Source organism: Aethina tumida, chromosome 3 (genome assembly GCF_024364675.1).
Source record: "Aethina tumida isolate Nest 87 chromosome 3, icAetTumi1.1, whole genome shotgun sequence".
NCBI lineage: Eukaryota > Metazoa > Arthropoda > Insecta > Coleoptera > Nitidulidae > Aethina > Aethina tumida.
Genome location: NC_065437.1, coordinates 24,712,848 through 24,733,610, shown reverse-complemented (window position 1 = coordinate 24,733,610; position 20,763 = coordinate 24,712,848). Strand labels below are relative to the sequence as shown.

Genomic DNA, 20,763 nt, shown 5'->3' with positions numbered 1-20,763 from the left:
TCTCAGCAATTTTCAAATACAGTTTAAGATTAACTGTTTCTATAATAAACACTTTTCCCGAGATCAAATCTCTCGACGTATAAATTAACATCGACTCGCTTCCTCGTTGCGAATAAAAACGAGTCTCCGTGTAAAAAAAATGCAGTATCTTGATCTTCGCACGAATAAAGAATATTCTAAATAATTGTTGTTATAACCGAGCAGCCTCGAACTTTATTGACCTTGACCTTGCTAATTCTCTTTTACTTTCTGATAATAAGACACTCGGCCGGTTTGTTTAAACACACGGGTGTAAACATACGCATATTGTTTATGAGGAATTAAAAATACGAATGGTAAACAACTGTAGTAGCTCCCTAATCAAATAAAAACATAAATAACATTTTGAAATTCAGATTATATATTTTAAGTTCATGATTACAATTTTCTTTTCTTTGTACCAATTGGTGTTGTTATCTTGTACAATAAAGTCTTAACTTAAGCTGGGTTGTGTATCTTAACTTAATAATTTACAAAGTTCAGTGTGTTGAGGAGATTCGACTTATCTCATTAAATATTTCTGGAAACATTATTAAATGATTTATAAATAATATGTGACGTTAATTAATTAAGGTCATTGAACCACTATTTACTCTGACATATATTCCGCAAATAGTATAACATTTTTATATAGGAAGGTTGAGAATTTTATTATCAATGTCGTTAATGATTATTTTTACTTGTACAAATCGTACTATTGTTCAAGATGAATGAGATTGAAATATCTATATTTTCAGTTTACTTAGTCATCAAGTATTGAAAATCAATAATTTCTTGTTCATTAGATATTATTTTATTATTTTTAAATAGAACACATCAGCTCAGATTCTATTCTTCAGTGTAGTAGTGTGATAAATGAATAAAAATACAGCCAAAAAAGCTTCCACGATAATTCGATAATAAACTTCATCATGATGTACTTCATGCCATGACACCTTACTTCGTCGATGAAAATCTGTCAAAATTTCTAAAGAGAGGGATGAATAACCTTCACAATACATAGGGCAGCACGTTGTTGAAAAACTGGAACTTGGGGGACCCCATTTGCTGGATTTCATAATTTCCTGGACGTATAGCTGAACGTCCTTACTACCAAACGCAATGTCACTCAAAACCGTCCCAAGTTGGGACGAATAGTTTTTAGTGACGAGTCTAAATTTAATTTATAAAAAAATTATGCTTCTTACATCCTACACCACAAAGAATTTGTTATACCCACAGTGAAACATGATTGCGGTTCAATTATGCTATGGGGATGCTCCAGTTCTTCTGGCATAGGCTCTTTACACAGATTAAACAACAATTTGCTTCTATATATTGAAGATGAAAATGATCCCATACACAATGTGACAGATTGGTTCAAACACATTAATGTTTTGTATTCCAAATCTCCAGACATCACCCTATAGAAGACATGGAATGTCATGTTTATAACCAAGTTCGAAAGAAAAATTTAAATGTACTCATGACAGAAACTTAAATGAATATAGACTTTGGATATTTGGAAAATGGTTGTGTCTATGCCACTGAGATGCCCTAAAATAGTAAAACAAAATGTTAATGATAAATTAAATAACAGAGATTTAATCTCGAATATCGGTCTTTCTTTGAACTAGTTTTCTTGGTATGCCACTTCTTTGTCTTTCTGAAGTAGAGTCAGTTTGATAAAATCGAGTAAACAAGCGGGAAATAACTCTTTGTACAGCATTGAGTTTACCTGAGATTTTGATCTGATTAACCCCAGATTCCAACATTCCAGTTGCTCTGCTCTTCGCATCTTAAATTAATTTACATCTAGACATTATATCCAAATAAATTTCGACAAATATCAGTGCAAGCTCTACTGTAATCAATTTTAATCTACTACGTATCGTATTGACTTCTTCAAAAACATAGTTTTTTATCATTTTACGTCAAAAATAAAAAATTTTAAAATAATTACTGTCTATATACACAAAACCATGTACAATTACAGTGGCCATTTTAATTCATGAAAGTGTAATCTTCCAAACATGAGTTTGTATGATACGATTTAAACCAAATATAATAATAAAATAAAACAAGTCAATCGGAAAATGTTTTATTTACAAAATTTATTTAAGTGTTAAGAGTTTATTCCACTCCTGTTTTAAAAGGGATTCTATTATACAATATTTAATGAAAAAACTAAAAATATAAATTTGATACTTTCAAATTACAATTTTCTTTATATACAATTAAAAAGTTGTGTAGTCAATTTTATTTTATTTTATACGAAAATACTTCTAAGATATTAGCACTCTAATAATAAATTTATTTAAGAGGTAACATACAATTTGATCACATCATCAGGTGACTCCCCTTGTACCTATATTAAAAATTTTAGAATCCAAAAAAATTATAAAACATAAATTAAAAAAACTCTCACTCATTGTAACGATTACAATTTAACTTTCGAAGTCGTCAGTAAAATCTCACAAAGGTGGTGTGGTAACATCCTTAATTTGACTTGTGTGCATATCATTGTAAGCAATAGTGAAAACACTTTTCTTCTGGGCCATCGAAGGTTTCGTCAAGGCTATACCGGAGTCGGCATCCTCATCGGTCCTGTTAGGTGGCTGATAAGGTACCTCAAATCGCCTCTCAGAGTGTTGAAGCAACGGATGTTCTGGACCCGCTCCAGATTTTTTTACAACGACCTTCTTTCGCGCACTAGATTCCGTATCCTTCATCAATCTAGAACCCGATATTGTTTTAATCGTCTCCTTTGCCGCGTTCGTTTCCTTCACCAGATCGTTTTCGTTAGTTTCGCCAGAAGGCTTATTAGTTTTGGGTGCGTTTTTGCTCTTATTTTTGTTGTACCATTCCATGTATCTGGAAGTTCTTTTAGTTGTTGGTTTAATTTTATTGTCTTTTTTTACATTTGATAAATCACTATGACTGCCTAATCTAGAATCCACCTTTCCAGGAAGTTTTCCAACACCTCTGGATGACCTCAAATCAGTTTCTGAATGAAATTTGGATTGTTTTCTTAAGGAAGGTTCACTTAAATCTTTACCACTAGAAGTAGACATACGATAGTCTCTGTCCAATGATTCAGACCTGTAAATTTTGCCTCGATCATCTCTATATCTATCTCGTTCTCTGGAACGAGATCTGTCTTTCCATCTATCTCTGGAATCGTCCCTATCTCTGTAATAGTTCCCTCCTCGTAAGGAGTCCCTGTAATCTCCATCTCTTTCTCTGGAATGAGGTCTGTATCTGTCTCTTGAATCCGATCTGTACCTGGACTCAGACCTGCGCCGGCTTCTAGAAGGTGAATGATAATAATCCCTATATCTGGAAGGTGAAAGATAATCTCTATCACGGTATTCATAATAATATCTATCTCTATCTCTATCAGGGTAGTACTGGTAACTTAATCTTGAAGTACTTCGTCGTGGTCGCACTCTTTCTAATGACTCCGAACGTTGCTGACGTAGATTCTCTTCTCTAGAGTGGGAACGTCTCAAAGCTATCCTATCCACAGATTCTGTTCTACGGGTTCTTTTGAGTGGACGTGACTTAGACTTATCTTTAAGTGCGTGCCTGTCGACCGATACGGTTCTGTTTTTTGATTTTGAAGCCTCTGACTTACTAGCTTGTTTGGCTTTCAAATCTGAATCTGTTGTTTTGTCAGATCTTGGACTAATTTCTTCAATGCTATCTTCAGAGAAGTCTTCGTCGGACTCGTATTTATGTTCTTCTTCATTCTCACTTAGACTGTTATCGCTGTTGGCTAACGATTTTGAAATTTCTTTCAGTACTTCTTTTCTTAAAGCAGATTTTGTGGGACGTTTTCCTGCTCGACTTGATGCCCGTTTTTGCCTCATCTCGCTTGTTTTTGTTTGTTTGATTCTTGGCTTAGTTGTTGCCTTCACTATTCTCACCTTCTGAGGCTTTTCCATAACGTCTGCTTCATTTTCCTCCAATATAGGCGTTTTAATTTTCCTCCTGATCTGCGACCTATTCGATCTCCTAGCAATCTTCGACTTGATTCTCGACTTAATTACGGTAAGTTCATCGTCGCTCTGATCGCTGGCATCGTTGTCCGATCGTACTTTTCGTAGTGGCGGTCTTAAATAGTGAGGTTCCGTTTGGGTACCGGCGTCGATATCCGTCTGTGTGCCCGCAGGAAGTGACTGCGTCTCCAGTCTCAAGTCTCGTTCCCTGTCCAAGATTAATTGCCTTATCATTGCGTTCTGCTGTCGCAGCGACGCCTCCAGGAGCTCGTGTTCCGTCTGTAACCGGCTCACCGCGTTGGGTAGCACCACTTGCGACCTGGCCGCCTCGTTCTGTTGTTGATCGATGAAACGACGCATTAAAATGTCCTTACCGCTATCGGCCAAGTATGCCTGGTCAGCGACCAACGTGACCGGCCTTTGGGCCTGTTGTTCGCCGCCTCTGGTAATTAAGCGTAAGATGTCGGTATTTCCTAAAAAAACGTTCGGTTAGTAAATTGATTTACATGTACAAGTGGTTTATTCAGTTGTTTATATGTATTGGAATCGGAATACCTTTTAATCTTTTAAACCTATTTATTTAAGTATTTTCAAGAATTTAAGTTTTTCCAGAAACATCTTTAATAATCATATTTTTCAATTTTGGTGTTTTTTCAAAAGACGAAAAAACTTATGTTTAATTAATTAATTTGAATAGTTAACTTTAGAAATTATTTCATTTTTGCGAATTAATATTTCTTTCTTTTTTGTTACCTTCTCGTATGTAGAGCTGGTCTCTAGATTGCTCTCGATTTTGTCTATAGATAGTCTTTTTGACTTCTCCTCTGTCCGAACCTCTTTCAACTTCGTGCCTCCTCAAAGACTCCGCCTCCAAATCCACTTGCTCGGGCGTCCAAGCTTCCTTCCTCCCAAACCATTCGGCCACCTGCACAGACTTACTCTCCCTTCCAGTCCCTGAACCCTTCACCACTAACTTCTGCACCTCCCCCGTACTAATCTTTCGTCTCTTCGGTGGTATATAGAACGGACACGGTTTGCAGATACAGCACAAAATCAATATGATTGCTGCTATTATGGCCAGCACAATCAGTAAGATTAATAGCCAGAGCAAATCCGCACCGGATGATTGCTTGATTGTCGTCGACGAAGTCTCCGTCTTATAATGTGTACTGTCTGATCGTCGGTTCGTGCTTTCATTATCCAAGATCTGCTTTATTTTGTACACGTCCACGACGCCAGTATTACTCACAGTCGCCTCCACCACGCTCCTACAAAAAAATCATGTTCTCAATTGCACACATTAAATAGAGATGAAATTGAACAGTTGAGAGAAATTCATGTTAGTAATCATAAAGACGTTACCCTTGAAAATTTATTTAAAAAATTATAAGGAAATTGTTTGTTTGTATTAATGTATAGTAGGAGTGTAGAAAATCAATATGACATTACTTAATTTTCAGCAGTTAGTAGTAAATTAAACATGAAGTTACCTGTCTGGATCACTTCCATCATTATTGTATCTGGAAACATCAGTGGCTCCTTCTTCGTAGCCCGTATAAGGTCGTATATTGTTAATATCCACTTTACTGCCTGTTAGAGCTCTCAGTGTGTCCAACACTTTTTTTCTATCAGGATTTCTTCCAGAAACAATGAATAACATTTTCCTCGACTTCAATCCAGGCGGATAAATCTTCACTTTGGACTCGCTGGAAAGTCTTGGCACGCCACCATCCCAAGCCCTGACGTTTACAGTAATTGGCTCCTCAATTTGCCACCTCTTTGTTAGTTGCAACTCCCCGCTATGTTCGTCCAAAAGCAGCCCATCAACCGGTGTAGTTAACTCATAATGAACTTCATTATTTGGCGGACTAATGTCGTTGTCTATGGCTTTGATCAACGCATTGGTCGTGAAGGCAGTTTGGTCGTCGTTCAAAATAAATTCGTACAAGTCTCTTTCAAATGCAGGAACTTGGTCGTTTATATCTAATAAGTGTACTTCTACAGTTGCAGTGGTTGTAAGTCCTTTGCCATCTTCGTCGGCAGCTTCGACTGTAAGAGTTATGGTTGATTTTGTTTCGGCATCCAATCCCTGAGAATTTGCTACCGTTATTATTCCCGTGCTGGGATCCAGTTTAAAAAAAGAACTACCTTCACCCAACAAAGAGGTGTATTTGATTTTGTTCCCTGGCTCTCGATCTATGTCTTGGGCTTCGACCCGCAAGACTGTTGTTACAATGTTGGCGTTTTCTTGCACGTACGCCTTATATATTTGTTCCGTGAATTCTGGACTATTGTCGTTTACGTCGTTCAAATGAACGGTCAACTTGGCTTTCGAAGTAAAGTTGTTGTTGTTGATTTCTTTGGCTACGATGAGGCAGCTCACCGAGTGCCACTTCTCGTAATCCAACAACATGGGATTATGAACGTTTATTGTAAATTTAGAATAGCCTTCGACCACTCCTGGGGAAACATCAAAGGTACCATTACAACCCTGCAACTCCAAGGTAATTACATCGCCAACTTCAGTGTGTACTTCGGCCTGTAACAGATCCAATTGAGTACCAGTTGGGGCGTTCTCGTCAAGAAGGGCGTTGTACTCGATGGAACCAAAAGTAGGCGAACCTCCGGTCACACCTGGAGGGATTAAGGCCAAACGAACTGAAGACTGCTGAGCCGGAGGTTCGTTGGGATTGGTACGTTCTTCTTCGGCGATCACTGTCAACACTATGGGTTGGCCGTTCCTCGACGCGGAAATAACGTTCGAAATTGGTTGTTGCAAAATCAGTTCACCTGTAACAAATAAGTTGTTATTGTAATTTATGAAATTTTATGTAAAACAACGAAATGACGTGGATGAATTAGAGCGGACCTTGGCTTAGTTGTCACAGATTGGCCGCCGATCAAAGCTATAAATCGTGCTTTTCATGTACCATCATAATTTTATGTAAACCACCGTACAAAGGTCGAATGTTAAATCGCCTTTACCTTCATGCCTGATTCTGATATGTGTTAATAGAACCATACCACAATCAGAAAATCCATTCGTTTCGCAAGCCCATTTTCATAAGTACTTATCGATCGAAAAATGGTAGCTTTCGTGCTAGATCGAGCGATATGCAGCTTCCGGAGAGCCGGGCCACCCCCCGCCGCACAGACGCCCGTTTTTACGAAGAATTTATTTAAATGAGCCCGCCTCGTCTCACACGTAAGTATTTGAAAGTGAAATAGCTTTCGTGATTGAAACAAGGGGTTGTGTTGCGGATGAATCGCGGAAAAATTGTAAAACGAAATTGCCTTGATCTAATTATAATAATGCCGTAATATGAGATTCGTGTATGTGTATGTGGGTTTTAATGGGGAACGTGTAATTTATACAAGTCGGTTTATAAATATGCGGCTGGTCATTTCTTTGAGATTTAATTCACGACAACGAGGAAAGCGGAACGGGTATTAATTATGCTCGAGTGGCACCTTCATTTTCCAATTTCAGTCCGGTAATTGTCGATAGCTTATGTCATACCAAAAGAGGAAATCATCAGTTATGTGTACTTTAATGTTCAGAATAATGATGTATAATATGTTGTGTTTGTAATTAACTAATTCTACAACTCAATCAATCATGTAACATTAAATGTCCTTAATTATTTGAACTCAAATAACATAATTCCGGGAAGTCTAACGAGTTATTAAAATCAGAAATTATTCCATCGCAAAAAAATCAATTCACAGAACAAAATGAATTGAAAATTAAGCTACTTTTATATATAAAATTAATAAATAATTTATTTTAATACATTTTTCTTTGTACTCTAACATTTTTTTATTAAAATTTTGATATTACTTGAAAAATTTTTTGTACTGTTGTCAACTATTTATATTTTTTTTGTTCGTACAATGTATATTTTTATTAAAAATAGTGAATTGGAGTTTTATAATTCGACTGTTTAAAAGTGATAATGAATGTATTGAAGATGTCGAGCATGATGCAAACTAATTGAAAAAAGACGTGCCAATTAACTGTTACTAGTAAATCATTTCAAGGTTGGAAAAATGGATGAGAAATTAGACAATCCCCAATTCTATTCTTACACTTAACGAAAATGAGCCTTACATAAATTGTATTGTTACATGGGTTGACAAATAGATTGGTTAATCCACACAAGTCTAGATAATAAGGTGAATATGGCAAATCAGTATTTAAAAACCACTTCACCTAAGAATGAATTTAAGTAAAATTTTACTCAATGACTATCTACAAAGAGGAGAAACAATCGATACAATTGTTCGCAAATTGACCAAGTTCATGAATAACTTATTCAGAAACAAACTTTTTAGTCAATACAAAAGGCGTTCTTCTTCTTCATAATAACGGATGACAACTTGTCGCATTAGAGACTCAAAGGTAGACACAAAATGTTAAATGAGGAGTTCTACCTAATACATAATATAGACCAGATATTAATCTTTATGAGATTTGTTGTATCAACACATGTCTAAGTAATAATTTTATACATATCCGAACAGTTAAACAATTATTTTTTTTTACATCCATCGGGCAGTACTGCTCCACAAGCCAGTGGTGGCGGGAAGCCAACGGATCAACTGCAAGCCCAATCCTCACCCAGGGAGGTTCTAGGACCTTCCTCAGATTGGGCTTGTTCTTCCGGGAACCAGTTGACAGGGGGCTGGCATCTTTGTCAGTCCCGTCTTCTGGTTCAACTTCACCCGTGTATGTATATACACGCCCTTTCCCCCATATGTGCTAGCACATATGGTTTCCAATTGGTTATGATCTCCGGATCGGTGCTCGGAGGGGGGTTTACACTTTCCCCTCTCTGTCCCAAAAAAAAAAAAAAAAAAAAAAAAATTATTTTTATTGTTTAAACAACAATTTGTCTACACAATATGAAGGATACACAATCACACTAAAATTTTATCTAACACATATAATTACTATAAGCTATTCAAACAATCATAAAATATATATAATAATTATTTATTAAAATAAACTTGTATATTTGCAGAACTTTGTTATTTATATTTAAATAAATTTAGTATATTACACCAGAATTATTTTTTCATAAATGTGACAAGTAACGCTTAATGCATATATTTTGAAGTGTAAATGTATATCTAGAAATGGCACGATTCCCTCCTCTTGAAAGCTGTATAATGATGAAATTGGGCAATTATTTATGCAAAATTTTCGAATTTGGAAAAATATCATAAAAAAGACACCTGGATTCTATATAAATTAAGTGAAGATAACAAAATTAGGCATTTGACAACTGCCTATTATCTCTTTGTATACATCACTTTGTGGATCGTATTGTTGATAATTTTAGGTGGGTTAAAAGTGGAATTTTACATATCGACTACCACCAAGAGACATCATTAAAGACTCAGAGGACACTACAAAATGATAAATGAGAGGTTCTACCTCATACACAATATAGTTCTGACATTTATCTCTGTGACTGTTATTTATTTTTAGTATTAGCTAATTTTTTTCATATTAGGTGGCTTAATTCTAAAAAGGGTTCAGAACTGAGATTGGTCTGTTCGTCAATTCAAAAAATACAGGTTTGATTTTGCTTGCAGATCGTTAATGAAATTATTGATAATAATCGTGATTTTGTTAAATAAAAGTCATTTTAAAGAAAGTTAAATGAAATTTAAAATATTTTGACTGCAGTTTAGTAAATCTTTAAAAGTATTCCAATTATACATTCAACCTACGCAACGTATTCTTATTAGCAAACATTTGTATAACAATTGATTTTATAAATATCTCTTTCGGAAAATGCAGGTCAGACATGTTTAACTAACCATTCACATGTGATGCACTTTATTAAATATTAACGGTACATAATTCGCATTAACCCCTCAATGACACGAAGGACTTTCCCCAGTTTGTTCCAACAATCCAGTAAAAGTTGCCCTATAACTGGTCACGCGAACAATCTGTTAAGTGTGCACTATTCCCCACTGAAAGTATTATAAAGACAAATAACACCACGAAACTGATTTGTAATAAAAATTTTCGTTGTGTAAATCAATAAACTTCCTTCTGTTTTGTTATCAAATCATGTAAACATTTTGAAGCATGCATGAAATTACACATTTTGTTAGATGGGATTAATTTAATTGAAAATTTCTATTATTGTTATTATTATTATCTATTGTTACTGATTTCTCCTTACCCACCCAATCATTATTTTAATTGGGGGTTTAATTCCATTAGTTGAGTAAAACTTTAAACTTTGGACACGTCAATAAAACAAAGATCGACTAATTATAGTCAAGCTTGCCAGAAAACTCGAAAACTCAACATTACAGCAATCTAAGATCATTGACATATTTGAATAATTCATCGCCGATCGATAGAAAACTTTTTAAATAGGCCGCAGGAATGCAATAAAGTAATCAATATACTTCAGTTGTACTCTTCCGATAAATTATTAATATTAATCCGTCAACACCAAATCATTATGAACATAAATTATCGGTTATTTTACCTGTATTTGGGGTGATATTAAAGAAATCTTTGAATTGCACTGTTGATGGGATGTAGTAAAACACTTTGCGGGGGTTCCCCCGATCACCATCTTCAGCATGAACTTTCAGAATTACATCTCCAGGAATTAGGGATGGATTTAGGACGGTTATTGGTGGTGCAATAGTGAACACAGGTGGTGCATCTTGTTCATCCAGCACGGCGACTAATAAAGGCCATCCAGCTATATTCCTTGTGTCGTACTCCATATCAGTCCAAGGATCCTATAAGTAGATAAACAGTTGATTACTAAAGAGTTGATTTAACTATTCTTTGAAACCCACTACATTACATAAGTAAATGGGGATCGATAGATTTAATATCCACTTACATTGGCTAAGATTGTCAAATGATGGACAGTTTTCGTCTCATAATCCAACGGTGTAAGCAGAAGGATGGTACCTTCGGCATCGCGGTTCGAGACCAGCCTTTGGTGCAATCCAAACTGAGATGACCCCCACAATTCCAGCAACACCGGCTTCTCCCTTTGAGGATTACCCTTCGCCAAAATGGTCCCCAACTCTGTGTTCCTCCTGGCGTTCTCCGACACCATCAGTAAAGTCGGCGCCCCGGGAAAAATCTTCTCTATGGGCGTCGTGGCGTTGGTCGCACGGAACGAACAATTCAACATGGCACTCTCACCCCGCGCACTCCGTACCTCCACCATGAAATCATAGAACTTTCCGGCTTCCAGCCTCTTTTTCACCACAACGTTGGCCTGACAAACCGAATTGAACTTGGTGCAGTTGAGGGTGTCCACGTTCACGCTGCTCGTCTCGCCCAAGAGACTGAAAATCAACGGAAACTCGAATGTGGGATCGGTGGCACGCAGCCTGTAAATCACGGTTCCGAGAGCGGCGTCGGCCGGAACAAGTACTTCCCGGAGGAGAGCGGTGGGATCGAAGCGAGGGAAGGCGGCTACGAGGAAGGGCCCGTACATCAGAGTTAGCCAGCGCATCGCTGACTGGGCCCGCGAGAATTTGCAACTTTTCACACGCGAACCTACGGAAAAACGTTCAGTCAATTGTTTTGCATTGTTTTATTTGCTTCGGGGCCAATTTGGTTACACGATGCACCGCATTTTCTTTATCGGATTCTTGCATTCGACTGCGGCAAGTGGAATATAAGTTTTGAACTTGCGCATCCGCCAAAATTTCAATTAAACATTTACAATATCAATTCAATTAGAACAAAATGTTTTTAAAGATGTTAACGTTAAATTTGTATACTTAAATGGTATTACTCCAAACAATAAATGTTTTAAATTACATCTTCTAGGATATAATTATGACGATAAATATATTTTTTTATATAATGGTGCTACATTGCCTAACAGAATTGATTAGTTGTTTGATCTGATTAGTTAGTTATGCGTGTTTTTAATTTACACGATGGGTCCAGACATTATTTATTAAAAAATATAATTAAAATATTTGTTGGCATGTTGCAAGACGTTTCCAGTGTCTTCTTTAAATTTTTTACTATTATTACTAACAGAATTGTTCTGCTTTTTTATAAAAGATAGTATTTATAAAAAACATAAAAAAATAATCAATAACATTTCAATAAACATTTATTGAATGGGTAAATGGTTCGTGGAAGGGTCAATATGAATTTGTCCAGTAGTTTTTATAACTTTACATGTTTGCAAAGAAGACACAACTTCTTTATGGTGACTTATAATCAATTAATGTCTATTATGTACTGAAACAAAACATTTTTCAAAGAAAACATACTCATTACTTTAAGCATGAAAAAAGAATAATATAAATAACTGTTGTGTGCATATTAAAAATTGGAATTTCTACGTGTTATCCTTTGTTGGTTTATAATATTTAAATATTCCCTTTAAATAAAACTAGGGCAAATGTTTTTATAAACTGTCCATTTCAATCGATATAGAAAATAGTATAAACAAACCATGCCCAACATAAACAGCAAGTGATTGATCTTTAAAATCATAAGTTTAATCATGAACTACTCATCAATTTATACAATATATTTAATTACTAACTCTAAAAATATATTCATAGATTTTATCAAACATAATAATTGTTTATTTTACCAATTTACTTGTTCTATTTACAACTAGATTGCATCAAATATCTCTCTAGATTATTGATATACACACCAATTCCTAAGCCTGGGATTGGGGTAAAATAACCCCAAAAATGAAATCTGTGTGGTGACGTGACACTTTCGTTTTTGATAGTGAACGATAATGACCCCAAGTCGAGGGGTCGGTATTTTTATTTCTGTGTTAAATGACCAGTCAAGTATATGTTTACCGGAAATTCACAATACATCATAATGATTTTACATTGGGTTTTTAACTTTTGAAGAATTACTTATTTTATTTTAGTATATTCATTAAAATATTATAATATGTTATACTATGTTCTTTATATTTCCCGTTAAACATTTAAATGTCTGAAATAAAAGTTATTAAGCCATTATTAATGAACTCATTACTTCTACAGGAGATTAGATGAGTAAGATTGTTTTTTTTTTTCACAATTTTAAAGTATTAATTCTTAATTGAACTACAGAATCATTTATTTATTATTAGCTTGAGATATCATAAACCACGGTTTTAATTATTACTCTTTATTGTCTAAATAGAATTTAAGAATATTAAAGATCTAGTTAAATAAATATGTATATATATTTATAATGAGAATTATGGATTTAAAAATATTACATACCAGCAAATAATATCTAAAAGAAAATTTAGAAAAATTACAAATACACTAGAATACCTTTTATAAACCATATTAAAATAACGTGGAAAACCATTTTCAAAACACTGTAAAAACGCACTTTTCAAAATATAATTAACATTGTAAACGGTATAAAAATGTTGGTGTGGCACTTTGCGATTTTTCACTTTTCTGGTGGCATTTTTTGCGACAAGTCGGGGCAGTTTGGACGCGTCGCGAACACAGCTGGACGTATCGTGACCGCGCCAATAACGTATGGTAATAGAGGAGGAGTATTGGTCATCTGGGTGGACGGTGGAAAGTAGCCGGTGGTCGTCGCCTGGAGACCTACACATGTACACAACAATCGATGGACGTCGTGGGCTACTTTTTCCTTTCTTGCGCTAATCAAATACTTGGAACGCTGTTTAGCCCTGTTTAGGGGTTAATTATTGAATGTTTTACGCAAGTGGGGTGGAACGCCTCATTTGTATATAATAAGACAAACACAAATGATATATTTATATGTGTTTTAAAATATATTATCCTATTTATAAAATCTTACAATTACACATTATCATTATTTGCAATATAATTTATATTTATTTATATTAATATTAATAAAATATACATACAGTAGTGGTCATTAGTATAGCAACTTTTAAAGGTGTTAAATATTTTTGCCATAACTCTTTTATTTAATGTTACTATATATATTCTATAAAATTTTATATATTTATTTCTTAAAACTTTGTATTATAATTTTTTTGTTTTATAATTTTAGTCCACCTTTGTGGCATAGACTCGACCATTTTCCCAATATAGTTAGATGTCTAAATCTTCAGAGGAGTAAAACAAAACAGCAATGCTTTGGTCTTTTAACCAATCCGTCCCAATTTTGAATTTGGGATCATTTTCATGTTGAAACACGTTTATCAAGGACGTCATTTCTTTCATATATGGAAACAAATTCGACATATTATTTGTTATATCCCTGTATGTACATAAATCAGACTAAGGTTGCTTAAGTCAAAAGAATTGAACCATCCTCATACCATAATTAAGCCGGTAGGTACCATATTTTACAGTGGCTATAACAAATTTTTTGTGCAGTTTTATCCTTTATCCCATCATATTTTATAAATTAAATGTAGTTTAACAAAAAACTACTCGTCTCCATTGTTCTGTGGTCTAGTGGATGTCATTCTAAGCAAGTCAATATCAGACTTTCACATTTTTAGTAGAAACCAGGGTTTTGTAGCCATCTTACACTTCTTATAGTCCTTGAACTAATTTCAGCAAGTTCCATTTCCTCTAGGTTGGTTTTAATTTCGGTTGATGATGAGATTGGATTGTTTTTTGACATTCAAATTATCCCGTTGTCGATTTGCTTTCAGTTTCTCTAAATTTTTTAAAAAGTGATTTATTAGCCGTAAATTCTCAGCCATGTCTTATTGTCTTGGTAACACCGAATTATAATTTTTCTTAAAGTTTCACTTCGACCAATGATTATTATAATAAACTCAAAAACCCTAGTAAATAATCAATAAATCAAAAGTAAAAATTTACTATCATTTTTGCAATTGAAAAATAAAAAAATACACAATTTTTTAAAGAATAAAATAGATTGACCAGATGTATAATGAGATATTTTTAATACATTTTAATAAGTTAGTATAGCCATTACTGTAGTTCGGTAGTGACATAATTAATATTTACAAAATTAAAGTCAATAATAGAATATGTATATTTCATTTACTATTAGATATTCTTTAATTGACCATATTTTTTATACTTATCTCAGACATCTGATATTTAAGTAAAAATAACATTAGTTTACAGATAATCTCTCCAGATACTGTTGAGGAATTTTTTTTTAATTGATAAATTACAGGCTCTATAATAAATGGAGGTATTTAACATTAGCGTGCTAAAACTACGTCTATTTAAGTAACGGCAAAAGAAATTATTGTGATATTTTAGTTTTTATAAGAAAATCGAATATGTAGAACAATAAACCTCTTTTAAATAGACGAAAATATAAAATAAATATAAACATTAACAAGATTTTTATCAAAATTAATATTATGCATTATTGGATAATGTATGGCATAAAACAGTCTACTAAGAGGGTCTGATTCAATGATTATATGCAAATAATGAAAACCGCAACAGTTTTACAATTTCATAAAAATCTATTTGAATTTTAATGAACCATTAGCATGCCTGTAAGATATTTAGGTCGCCACGCATAATCACTATACTTCAAATTCATTAATGCCTAAGAAAACAATTTCTCTAATATTTTTAATTGTTTATTTTCAATTATCCTGACACTAAAATATGTTGAATTGATGTTGAACCAAGATATAGTAAATATGACAAAAACACAAATGTTGTATAAAATATTTTATTAACAAAAATACATAAAATTAGCTAAACTAAAGCAAATCCTCCTCAGACCTGATGTATTCGCCAATGTCAGCTTGGTGGAAGCAAACAGAAGCCATAGGATCTGCATGCTTGCATTCAGCTGTTGATCTGGCAGCAACACCAAAACCTAAGGGCAAATCTGACATACTGTACACAACAACACCTTGGTATTTTTCTGCATTTTCACTTATTCTTCCCAGACCTGACTTAGCCACATGATTTCCATATAAAAATTGCTGTTCTGCTGGTGCTTTGAGCCAGATTTTACTCTAAAAATAAAGCTTTTAATAAACAATGATATCCCTAAAATACAAATACTACCTGTGCGTAAGGTGCTAAGTAACTGAGTGCTGTGACATGAAGACGAAATTTGTTTGATTTTGTGAATTTCCCAAAACAAGTTCCCACAGAAATTAGTTGATCTGGTGGTATAGTATTTGCTAATTTCAACGTTGTTTCAGATACATAGTACACTCTATCTTTTTGCTCTCTGAAGCAGTAGAGACCGTCCGGTCGATCAATTAATAATTTTACATTGGGTCCAATGCTATAAAGCACAATATTAAGTAAATAAATTAATGCAAAGTATTTGGTACTTACTATTTAGCCAATTTTTCGAATAAAATTTTTGTCCTCTCTTCAGATAATCGCTTCATGTTGATTTGCTTGTCGTAATTTATAAACTAAATTTTAAACGTGTAACAAGAGGGTTATGTTTTGGTACTGTTTCTTCTTCGTCTTCTCTCGTGTGTTCCAATACATAACCTGTATTTAATGTTAGGTTTACATTAATATTTATCTTGTGACTAAATTTAAATGTTTTTATATCACACCAATATTCTAATTAACAATTAAAGTAATTGTAGGTAACATTAATGTCCATATGTAATAGTTTATTATATTTGTATTTAATTGAATAAATATTGGAACTTAAAGTATTTATAAATAAAACAATGGATATGTGCCTTTAATCAGCTTCCTGATTCATGTGGTCTTCTCTTTAAAAATGCAAAGAAATACCTTTAAGGTATTTAAATACCTTAATATAATCAGGAAATATGGTATTTCTTCAACTTACCCGCAACAACGAAATTTTTATTTGATACCTAAACCAAATAATTTTATAAGTTCAAGGTATAATTTATTGCTGTAAAACTTTGTTGTTGATTAATAAATTTATATAACTTTTAGCATTAAATATTATTCCTTAACCACCACAACCAGAAAATCAGATGTAACCACAGAATTAGAATCAACTAAGGACAATTTCAATTTAAGACCTAAGGTCAATAATCTAAAAGAATTAATTCAAAATAGTTACAAGCATGTACCAAATTATAAACAAATTGTCAAACTTTTACCACTTACAAACTTTGGCAAGCTTTCTTTGACAATACATTAAATGAATAAAATTTAACACTTTGTTTTCAGATGATCTATCGACAGATGAAACTATAATTCTCTTAAATTACACTGGTGCATTGTTACCCAATTATTCCAAAGACAAAAGGGATGAGTTGTGTCAACTCATTTACAGTAAAGCTGTGGCTAGCAAGGCTAGTAATATTGACATCCACAATACCTTCATAAAAACATGTACTGAAAATGGAAAACCGGTTCATGCAAAAATATTACTTTCAATCGAAAATCCTAATCAAGACACCTACAAGAGTCTTTTAGAAAATTCTTGTGAATTAGGTAGGATTAATGAAGCAGTTAATATTTTAGAAATCATGAAACAGAAGCAAGTACCAGTAGATGAAGATGTATTCAACAATTTATTGCTTGTACATATCATTAATGGGTTAGTAAATGTAAACACACAAGTAATACATAAAAATTAATAAGTTAACTTTAGAAATTTGGCTGCTGGAAATGATGTACTGAAAACAATGAAGACTGCAAAGATTCCAGAATCAATTAACACTCAAATGGCAAAACTGAGGGGTTTGGCAATTAGTTCTAAATTTGAGGAATTTGTAGAAACTGCAAATTCATCACCACAATTAAATGATGATCACTTGTTGAAACTCTTAGAAACTTTGGGAAGCCATGGAAACCATGCCTGGATAAATGAGGTAAAAATATCAATATTAGGAATGTAAATGTGTTAAATTTGTTTAATTTTCAGTTGCCTCATTTATTTGAAAGGTCATTATCAAGGGATAATCAGGAAAAAGTGAAAGATATTTGTCTTCATTTAATAAGAATGAATAAAGAAGACTCTGCTTTTTTCATATATGAAAAATATGTTGATCCGAGTACAGACCCAAACTATGGTTTTATTTTATTGAGGGATATGTTGCACTGTAATCAAGTGAGTTTCTACATATTCAGTTACAATTAGTATAAAAATTTATTTATTCTTCATTTCTATTTCCAATTCAACCATGTTTTTAAGGATATAAATAAAATTATTAAAATTGCAAAAGAGCTTAGAGAACGTGAATTGAATGCAACCTGTTTGGAGAATTTGACCAATTTAGCTCTACGTAATGGATATACAGATTCAGCTTGGATGTTGTTGAAAAATTTAAATGACTTAAAACCTCATTACTTTTGGCCCATACTTGCTACAACACATAAAAGATCTGGAGAACAAGGTAAACTCTTGTGCTGCTTGTGAAAATTTCTAATAATGAATTGCAGGTGTAATGGAAGTTATGGCTAAAATTCAAGAATTAAATGTACATCTTGATTTTGAGTCACTACAAAATTATATATTTAGGTATTGCGACGTATCAGAACCAGAGATTTTGATCAAAAATATTCAGCAATATGAATACACAGTTACAGAAATCTTAAGCCCATTAATTGCTCATCTGTTAACTATAAAAGATACTAATAAAGCTGCATATTTATGTAAACTTACTCAAACACCTTAATTTAAATTTTAATAATTCCATAACTTTTTAGGTAAAAAATATCATGTACCAATAAATGGTGATGATATGCTGCACACATTAGCAAGGGCTTGGATAAATACAAGAAATTCTAAAAACATAGTTGAATTATTAACAAAATATTGCGAATCTAACGTTTCAGATTATGACAACGTTGGGGAGTTCCTAATATACATACTGAATTCTAACAAATTAAATCTCCAGCATTTTGATAAATTATTACAGGTAACTCGTTTAAATACCATTTTATTATAATTAATTATGATGTTGTTTAGGAGATAAAAAGGCGGATGTTAAGAGTTACATACAATTCATCAGAAACCATACAATCAATTATATCTTCAATTAAACCGAATAATCAAGCAGCAATTGAAGAAACCCTTAAAAATTTAACTGAATTTGGCCTAACTCCAGAAGCCTCAAAAATTCCACATCCTGTAAGTAAGGGAGTTACTAGTTGATAACTTCTAATTTATTATACATTTTAGCGTGACATGTCGCTGGAACAACTTGAATGTCACCTCGAAGAATTAATTGAGAAGAAAATGGAAACTAGGGGAGTCTTGCGAAAATTAATTCAACGTTACTCAGCCATAGGTAACCAATCAAGAGTGGGCGAACTTAGGGCGATGTTCATTGATAAAGGTTACACCGAATCGGCGGGAATGAAATCTTCCATCATGCACAGTTATATTGAAGGAGGGCATTTACAACAGAGTTTACAGTTGTTTGAGGAATTAAAGGAGAACCACCCGGATTTTAATTTGGATACGTATAAAATTGTGGATTTGGCGACATTGTTAATTCAAAATAACAATGTTAAGGAAGCTTTTGATGTTATTACTTGGTTGGGCAACAAAGGGTATAATTATATATTTCTGGCTCAGTTTATTTATAATAACGTTTAATTTCAGAAACGTTTCGTCAAAGGGTAATATTAGAAATGTGTGCAACTTACTAAGTTCTTTAAATGATATTAAGGTACAAGCAGATATGCTGAATATTTTACAAAAATATGGATACATTGCTAATGATAAAATGAACATAGCTTTGGGATCAATAATGCGACTGCATTTAAATACGTATGTGAATTTGTTTAATTTCTACAATGGAAGAATTATTGAACATTGTTGAATTTTCAGAGATTTACAACAGGCTGTTCAAAAATATGAAGAGCTGTCTAAAAAATATAATTGTACTCCCTTGCAATTAGAATTATTAAATGCAGTGATGAAAGCAAACAATCTAGAATTAATTAATAAAGTGTTGGATACGACGGAAAACGTTCATGGAAAAGTTTCTACATTATCTGTTTTCATTGCCTCATTGGCTGAAAACGGTTTAGTAAATAAATTACAAAAAGTTTTAGGGGTAATACAATAAATTACTGCCATTATTCTGATTTATCAATGTTGGTTTTAGCAAATAAATGATGTTACCATCGCACGTAATCTAAATAATTTTATAAATAAGAGATGCGAACGATGGGTCCTTGAAAAGAAAATCGACGCCCTAAAAAATTTAGCCAAAGCCTCTGAAAAAATCCACTCAAACATTGTAAATAAAAATGTTATATTTAATAGTATAATGAAAATATACAGTAAGTAAATTTATGTTTCCAGTACTTTAGAATTAAAAAAAAAATAAATTTTAGGTAGTGAAAATGATTATGAGTCAGCTTTAGAATTGTTCAATGAGTTAAGTGAAGAAGATTTAAGTCTCAAAAAAGAGTTGTCCCAGCCCCTAATAAAAATTTTTATCAAATGTAACAGTGAGATACCAGATAATGTTAAATTTTATAATTCTTGAAAGTGTTAATAGATAATTTTAAAAAGCAACTTCTGTTTTATTTGTAAGTTCTAGGTATAATAAAAAAAACACAAAATTTTCATTTGTATAACTTCTTTTAATGGTAATAATATGCACATAAAATAAAATTACACTGACTATACATATTGTATAATACAGAATAGCATGATATTGGCAAAAAGTACAAAAGTATTAGAATAAAATTTATCATGCAGTTCTTCTGAAGTGAGTTAGAAAAATATGTGAATGTTTATATACATCACTAAAGTAAATAACATTAAAGTTTAACAGTTAAATAATCATTTTCATATTATACATAAGACTGTGATCTTCGTAAAACCTAA

General features: G+C 33.1%; 3 protein-coding genes across 3 annotated transcripts; 1 reads left to right on the top strand and 2 right to left on the bottom strand.

The window, feature by feature from the left end:
* Positions 1-2,122: 2,122 nt before the first annotated feature.
* Positions 2,123-11,524, bottom strand: LOC109595521 (cadherin-86C-like). Its single transcript, XM_049964604.1, has 6 exons — positions 10,907-11,524; positions 10,538-10,799; positions 5,510-6,809; positions 4,773-5,287; positions 3,677-4,492; positions 2,123-3,043 (listed from the first exon to the last, which is right to left on the bottom strand). The coding sequence occupies exons 1-6, from the start codon at positions 11,513-11,515 to the stop codon at positions 2,493-2,495; spliced, it is 4,053 nt and encodes a 1,350-aa protein (XP_049820561.1). The 5' UTR covers positions 11,516-11,524; the 3' UTR covers positions 2,123-2,492.
* A 4,146-nt stretch (positions 11,525-15,670) lies between these two features.
* LOC109593974 (60S ribosome subunit biogenesis protein NIP7 homolog) lies at positions 15,671-16,460 on the bottom strand. The gene is made up of 3 exons (XM_020009116.2): positions 16,308-16,460; positions 16,029-16,254; positions 15,671-15,976 (listed from the first exon to the last, which is right to left on the bottom strand). Exons 1-3 carry the CDS (start codon positions 16,361-16,363, stop codon positions 15,716-15,718), a joined length of 543 nt encoding a protein of 180 aa, XP_019864675.1. The 5' UTR covers positions 16,364-16,460; the 3' UTR covers positions 15,671-15,715.
* Positions 16,461-16,551: 91 nt separating this feature from the next.
* LOC109593962 (leucine-rich PPR motif-containing protein, mitochondrial) lies at positions 16,552-20,448 on the top strand. The gene is made up of 14 exons (XM_020009102.2): positions 16,552-16,841; positions 16,899-17,083; positions 17,139-17,511; positions 17,566-17,785; positions 17,839-18,024; positions 18,109-18,310; positions 18,357-18,569; positions 18,624-18,835; positions 18,886-19,047; positions 19,099-19,472; positions 19,525-19,692; positions 19,753-19,981; positions 20,033-20,210; positions 20,265-20,448. Exons 1-14 carry the CDS (start codon positions 16,714-16,716, stop codon positions 20,417-20,419), a joined length of 2,985 nt encoding a protein of 994 aa, XP_019864661.2. The 5' UTR covers positions 16,552-16,713; the 3' UTR covers positions 20,420-20,448.
* Positions 20,449-20,763: the final 315 nt, after the last annotated feature.

Bases quoted from the DNA above. Each gene is read 5' to 3' on its own strand.
- LOC109595521 (XM_049964604.1), bottom strand. From the start codon at position 11,515: ATGTACGGGCCCTTCCTCGTAGCCGCCTTCCCTCGCTTCGATCCCACC. The intron at 10,800-10,906 runs GTAAGTGGATAT...ATCTACTTATAG, and splicing joins ATTTGACAATCTTAGCCAAT to GATCCTTGGACTGATATGGA. The intron at 4,493-4,772 runs GTAACAAAAAAG...ACGTTTTTTTAG, and splicing joins CCAGCTCTACATACGAGAAG to GAAATACCGACATCTTACGC.
- LOC109593974 (XM_020009116.2), bottom strand. From the start codon at position 16,363: ATGAAGCGATTATCTGAAGAGAGGACAAAAATTTTATTCGAAAAATTG. The intron at 16,255-16,307 runs GTAAGTACCAAA...TGTGCTTTATAG, and splicing joins TTCGAAAAATTGGCTAAATA to CATTGGACCCAATGTAAAAT. The intron at 15,977-16,028 runs GTAGTATTTGTA...CTTTATTTTTAG, and splicing joins ACTTAGCACCTTACGCACAG to AGTAAAATCTGGCTCAAAGC.
- LOC109593962 (XM_020009102.2), top strand. From the start codon at position 16,714: ATGCAAAGAAATACCTTTAAGGTATTTAAATACCTTAATATAATCAGG. The intron at 17,786-17,838 runs GTAAAAATATCA...TTTAATTTTCAG, and splicing joins ACCATGCCTGGATAAATGAG to TTGCCTCATTTATTTGAAAG. The intron at 18,311-18,356 runs GTAAACTCTTGT...AATGAATTGCAG, and splicing joins TAAAAGATCTGGAGAACAAG to GTGTAATGGAAGTTATGGCT.